At 60.5% G+C, this 6,222-nt stretch overlaps 1 protein-coding gene across 9 annotated transcripts in view; it reads right to left on the bottom strand.

The window, feature by feature from the left end:
• Positions 1-1,185: 1,185 nt before the first annotated feature.
• LOC116940058 (xylosyl- and glucuronyltransferase LARGE1-like) overlaps positions 1,186-6,222 on the bottom strand; it is a 136,613-nt gene continuing 131,576 nt past the window's right edge. For all 9 annotated transcript variants that reach the window (XM_076065474.1, XM_032949344.2, XM_076065473.1 and 6 more), the window contains one exon: positions 1,186-6,120. In XM_076065474.1, coding sequence (XP_075921589.1) covers positions 5,923-6,120 — 198 coding nt within the window. In that variant the 3' untranslated portion in view covers positions 1,186-5,922. The remainder of the gene's footprint in view (positions 6,121-6,222) is intronic.

Here is a 6,222-nt window from a genome sequence, read left to right as displayed (position 1 = left end):
CTGGTGTTGGTCTGAGCGGGAATCGAACTCGGATGGCAGGGTTCATTGCACTGCGTAGCGCTAACACGCATAGCACAACAACAGCCGACAACGCCACTACGTAACGACGACGTCACCACGGCGCCTGTGACAGGCCAGGTGCACTTTGAGCCCACGTGAAGTGTCGAAGGCTCGCTGATAGGTCACGGGACAGACGCAGGTGCCATGGGTTGACTGACTGAGACGACAAGTAGATGCACCCCTTACTGTGCCAACTTTTTGCATATTAGCGGCCCGGCGCTCCGCTCGTTGTTGTGAGCGTCGCTCCGCTGCCGTCCGCTGTTGTTGGAGGGCGACTGCCTCCAACTGCTCAGTAGCGTTCTTCACGAGCCTCCTCCACAGAGGCCGATCTTGACACCGCTGGTACCGGTCATTGGCCAAACACAAGCTGCTTGGGCATGCGGTGGCTAGGCATGCGGGCGACATGACCCATTTAACCGATGCATAGCACACACACCCACACACATAGCACACACACACCCACACACATAGCACACGCACCCACACACAGCACACGCACCCACACACATACCCACAGCACACACCCACAGCACACACACCCACACACATAGCACACACACACATAGCACACACACCCACACACATAGCACACACACCCATACACAGCACACGCACCCACACATACCCACAGCACACACCCACACACATAGCACACGCACCCACACGCATAGCACACGCACCCACACACACAGCACACGCACCCACACACATAGCACACGCACCCATACACATAGCACACGCACCCACACACACAGCACACGCACGCCAGCCGCAATTCGTTACTAAGTAACGGTGACGTCACCACGGTACTTGTGCCAGGCTACGTGCACTTTGAGGCTCCCGAGTGAAGTGTCGAAGGCTCCCTGTTGGCAGGAGGCGATAGGGCAGACCCAAACGTCATGGGTTGACTGAGGTGACGAGCGAGGGGAGGGAATGGGGAGCCGGGCGAAGTGGGCTCATGGCGACTGAAGGCGACCGGGAGCGGAGCAATGAGTGCCAACTTGTCAAACTCTTGAGGAATCCCAGAAGTCTCACGACTCCACGACTCGCAAGGTCCGATATGGGCATTGGGGACGGGTCGAACCCGCGGTCAGTGCCGCACTCACCGGACACGTCACACAAAGAGCAATGACGTCGCCACTTTTATTTTTGATGAATTACAGTTAATCAAAAATATCTCTATTTTACTCTGTACAACTTGTTCCGTGTCCATTCCCTACAGAGTCACGACGCGTCAGCTCTCTGCCCTCCACGCTCAGGAATATGTACAGCAATCACCACCATCACCACCATCATCATCACCACCATCATCATTACAAGACAGAGCGAGCGGCGGCGAGGAGGGGTCGTGGGGGTGGGGGACACAACCACACAAGAGGGGGAGGGGCGGGTGGGGGACACAACCACACAAGAGGGGGAGGGGCGGGTGCGGCACACAACCATACAAGAGGGGGAGGGGCGGGTGGGGGACACAACCACACAAGAGGGGGAGGGGCGGGTGGGGGACACAACCATACAAGAGGGGGAGGGGCGGGTGCGGCACACAACCACACAAGAGGGGGAGGGGCGGGTGCGGCACACAACCACACAAGAGGGGGAGGGGCGGGTGGGGGACACAACCACACAAGAGGGGGAGGGGCGGGTGGGGGACACAACCACACAAGAGGGGGAGGGGCGGGTGGGGGATCGGAGTCCGGAGCTTCCACGCAGCCGACGAGAGCGCGGAGCAATGCCCGTCACGAGGATGGCACGGCCCAGCCGTCTGCTCAGTGTGGAGACAAAGGTCGCTACAGATAAATAATGAGCTGTGTGTACTAAACACCCCCCCCCTCCCGCTGAGAGAGTGGAACATTCTGACACCACAGAAGTTCGGCACATCCCTCCAGAGAAAGTAGAACATCCCAACGACTTACAAGCTCAGCACACTCTGCCAAGGAGTGTTCGTACATTCTGTCCACGCACGCCCCCAAGAGGGAGTGGTACAATCCCACTCCACCAGTTCGCCGGTAGGCACACCGTGTGTGGGACAAACCATTCCTCACCGCCGTGAGGGCCGGCGCTATTCTCCCGTGCCAGCCCTGAATCGGTGGTGAACATTTCAGACGTCTACGATGGAGGAGCGCCCATCCACAGCACAACCACAACCCATCACGAATCCACACACATCGCGCGACGTGACCGTGAGAGACGCGGCATGAGCCCGAACCCATCCACAGCACGGTGGCTTTGCCCTCGCACGAGTCCCGGTCTGGATGGGCGCCTCCCTGGCCCCCGATTCGAGGGGCGATGGGAGTCGTCCTGGTAACCCCCCCTGCTCATCCAGCCGCTCTCCCTGGGGGCACCCCCCGCACCCCCTGGTTCTGTGTACTCATACCTCATCCATCGGCTCTCACGGCGTCTCTCCGATATAAATATTATATATTAATTTGCACATTACAAGAATTAATAATAAACCCGGGCTTCGTTCAGCCGAGTCGCTCTCCTGACGTCGGCGCCCTGAAAACAAGATTTGTCCGCACCCGGCACACCACATCGAGACGACGCCTCGCCACAAGGACAGCGGTGCCACTGCCTTCCAGTCTTAGCAGCGACCCGGACACACGCAGGGATCTCTAAATCATCGCCATCGCAAGCCTCACCACGGGCTGGGAGATCACTCCACGGTCCGGGGACGAGGATGGTGGAATTTACATCTGGCTCTTCGTTCCGGTTATTATTTCCAACGCCGCCTCTTCCTCCTCCAATCTCTCAGCCTGTGCGTCTGTGTGTCTGTGTGTGTGTGTCTGTGTTGGTCTGTGTGTGTGTGTGTCGGTCCGCGTGTGTGTGTCTGTGTTGGTCTGTGTGTGTGTCTGTGTGTCAGTCTGTGTGTGTCTGTGTGTCAGCCTGTGTGTCTGTGTGTGTGTCGGTCCGCGTGTGTGTCTGTGTGTGTCGGTCCGCGTGTGTGTCTGTGTTGGTCTGTGTGTGTGTCTGTGTGTCAGTCTGTGTGTCAGTCTGTGTGTGTGTCGGTCCGCGTGTGTGTGTCTGTGTTGGTCTGTGTGTGTGTCTGTGTGTCAGTCAGTGTGTGTCTGTGTGTCAGTCTGTGTGTGTGTGTCGGTCCGCGTGTGTGCGTCTGTGTTGGTCTGTGTGTGTGTCAGTCTGTGTGTGTCTGTGTGTGTATCGGTCCGCGTGTGTGTGTCTGTGTATGTGTCTGCGTCGGTCTGTGTGTGTGTCTGTGTTGGTCTGAGTTAGTCTGTGTGTTAGTCTGTGTGTGTGTTGGTCTGTGTGTGTCTGTGTTAGTCTGTGTGTGTGTCTGTGTTGGTCTGTGTGTGTGTCTGTGTTGGTCTGTGTATGTGTGTTGGTCTGTGTGTGTCTGTTAGTCTCAGACCAGAACCATTCACTAGAACGACGCACCGGAAACACGCACCAGAACCACGTACCCAGAAACACAGATTGAAACCACACTCTCACCGGAACTACACATTGGAACCACGCACCGGAACCACGCACTGGAACCACCCTTTGTAGCCTGGCGCCTGAGCCTCATTCAGGCCGTGGGTACCGGCGCAGTTGCACCGCCTGCGTGCTTAACAGCTACGCCGCTAACGACCCGAACCGGAGGCTTCCCGCCGGCCAGTATGTATGTTGAACTTCTTTCGCACCGTACGTAGCCGATCTTGCTAGCCGTGCTAATTGGAGGTTCCGCTGTTCCCACACCAGCACGGAAGGCGGCTCAGGCCGCAGTGACACCGGGGCCCGGCCTCACAGGACAAGCGGCCGCGCTGCCACTCGCGAGAGACCCGCCGCTAGTTCACGCGCACCGTGCTGCTGCCGCTGCTGCTGCCGTAGCAGCGAAATCCCAGAGTGTCCTCGAGTCGCGGCTTTGAACCGCGACGACAATTCATCAAATCGCTACTGCGTGTGAGGGACAGACAATTGGAACGCGAGTCTCGAGCCAACGGTGCTACGTCGCGCCGAGTCGAACCGAACCGACCCTCTCCTGCGTTCACGTCGAGATTCACGGTTAATGCAAACGATCCCGAAATAACAAAGTCTGCAGTCGACGTTTCACCCAGAGCGATGTAGCGAACGCACCTCGTGCGTACGACAAACGACGCCATGCCGCCGTCTCTCCCCCTCGTTTCTGTCTCGCGGCGGCTTGACAAAAAAACACAAATTTAATCGTCGTGACCTCCAAAGTGTGATGATTAATCGAACCAGTGACTCGACGCGCGGGGGCGGGGGGGGTCTCGCCTCCCTCGCCCGCGCCGTGGCAATTCGCTCCGGAAATGTCCGCGAGCACGCGATGCCGGCGCCGCTCCGGGGGGGAGGCGCGGCACGGCGCGGGCACCGCACGGATGACGACTCCCGTTACGGTTGTGTTCCAGTCGCTCCCAGGTGATGTCACATCGTCACGCGCACGAGGTAGCTTTTCCGGGTTTTTTTGGCGGCGCAAAGAGCGCCGGCCAGGAACCCCTCGTCTTTATCCTTACCGCGCAAGTGCCAATTCGGCCAATGCCGGCGCATGCTCCTCGCTCCCCTCTCCGTGTCTCGCCGTGACCGCACTTCTCCGCCCCTCCACCACCCCCCTCTCTCCGTCTCCACCGCGATCGACTTTAATGCCGACGCTCGGCACGAGTGGAGCGACCCCGATGCTCTCTCCCCCACTCCCTCCCGGTTCCACGTGCCCACTCGGGGCTCGACGCGAGAACACGAAACACTCGCGCGGCGCGAGCCACGAGGGGGAAGCGAAACAAAACGCACTCGGCGCTCCTCACCGGAGGTCGATCCGTGCTGCGGTGAGAGTTTTGGGTGGCGGCGGTGGTGATGGTGGTGGTGGGGGCGGTGGTAATAGCGGTCGTGGTAGTGGTGGCGAGTGGGTTCCGCTGGTCAGCACGTCGGGATGCGGTCGCGTTGCCGTGTCGCGTGAATTCGCGCCGGATCGTCACCGAAACAGCTCGCCGCTCGCGGGAACAGCGGCCACGCAACGAGCGCGTCACAACAGTAGCTGAACACACGCACGCGTTCACGCACGCACGCGTTCACGCACGAGCGCACACACGCACGCGTTCACGCACGAGCGCACACACGCACGCGTTCACGCATGCACGAGCGTACACATACGTACACACACAAGAACGCACACACACGTACCACACACGTATGTACACACACACAAGAGCCACAACGGTGGCCAGTAGTAGGTGCCGTGGCACCACTCAGAAGAAGCTCGAGGATGTAAAAGTAACAGCAAGGACATCACGCACACTGGGGGTGAGGGGGGCGCATACAACTCCAGGGTCCAAAGGGGAGGGGGGCTGTGCCCCCCAAACGGTTCAAGTATTCGGCGTCGCAGGGACGTCTGCGACGCCTCTTGCTCGGTTTCGAGACGAGGGGCACCGCTCCTTCGTCGCCGCGGCTCAGGCGGTGGCCCCCAGAGAGCCGAGTTTGTGGGGGGGGGGGCAGGAGAATTTCTTGCAGCCAATCGCAAGCAGGCGTGCCGCTCGCTCGGCAGAGTCAACTTGGATCAGACGTTGCCGAGACGCGTGAGGAGTGGGAGGAGGCCGTGGTGGCGGCGCGTAGCGTGCGGCCCGGTTACTCCAACTGCAGCGTCGCCCACGCCTCCGGTCGTTACGCGGCAAGGGGTCTCACGCTGGAACCACCGGGGGGCACCGGTTGGGCACCGACTGGGCACCGGCCAGGCCGAGCGGCTGACCGTGTCGCTCACCGCCCCCGCTGAACGCAGACGACGCTCCCGGCTTCGCGGCCAGGAAATCCGCCAGCCGCTTTGAAATCACCGTGGCCGAGTGGCGGGGATGACTGGTGCGGGCCTCGTTACCGTGGACGCGGTCGCCACGGGCGCCGGCGCCGCACAGCACGCGCCTCCTAGCTGTTCTTCTCGGCGGTGAGGTACTTGAGGGCGGCGTAGCCGTACTTGCGCGACATGTCTTGCTGGAACTCCTCCTTGAGCGTCTTGAGGCATGCACGGTACTGCTGGCTCGAGCGGAACTTGGCGATGTCGAAGCTGGGCGCGTGCGGCATGTGGATCATGAACGCATTTGGCAGCACCACAAACTCGTACTCCTGCCGGGCGGGGGGGGGGGGCGTGGGGTCGCAGGATGCACAGGGTCAGAGGGCGCGCGGGGTCGGAAAGCATCTGGGGTCAGAGGGCACAGCTACGGCAGG

Source organism: Petromyzon marinus, chromosome 7, assembly GCF_048934315.1.
Source record: "Petromyzon marinus isolate PM22_M1 ecotype Great Lakes invasive population chromosome 7, UKy_Petmar_22M1.pri1.0, whole genome shotgun sequence".
Taxonomy (NCBI): domain Eukaryota; kingdom Metazoa; phylum Chordata; class Hyperoartia; order Petromyzontiformes; family Petromyzontidae; genus Petromyzon; species Petromyzon marinus.
Note: the sequence above shows the minus strand (reverse complement) of the source record. Positions and strands in the feature narration are given on the sequence as shown.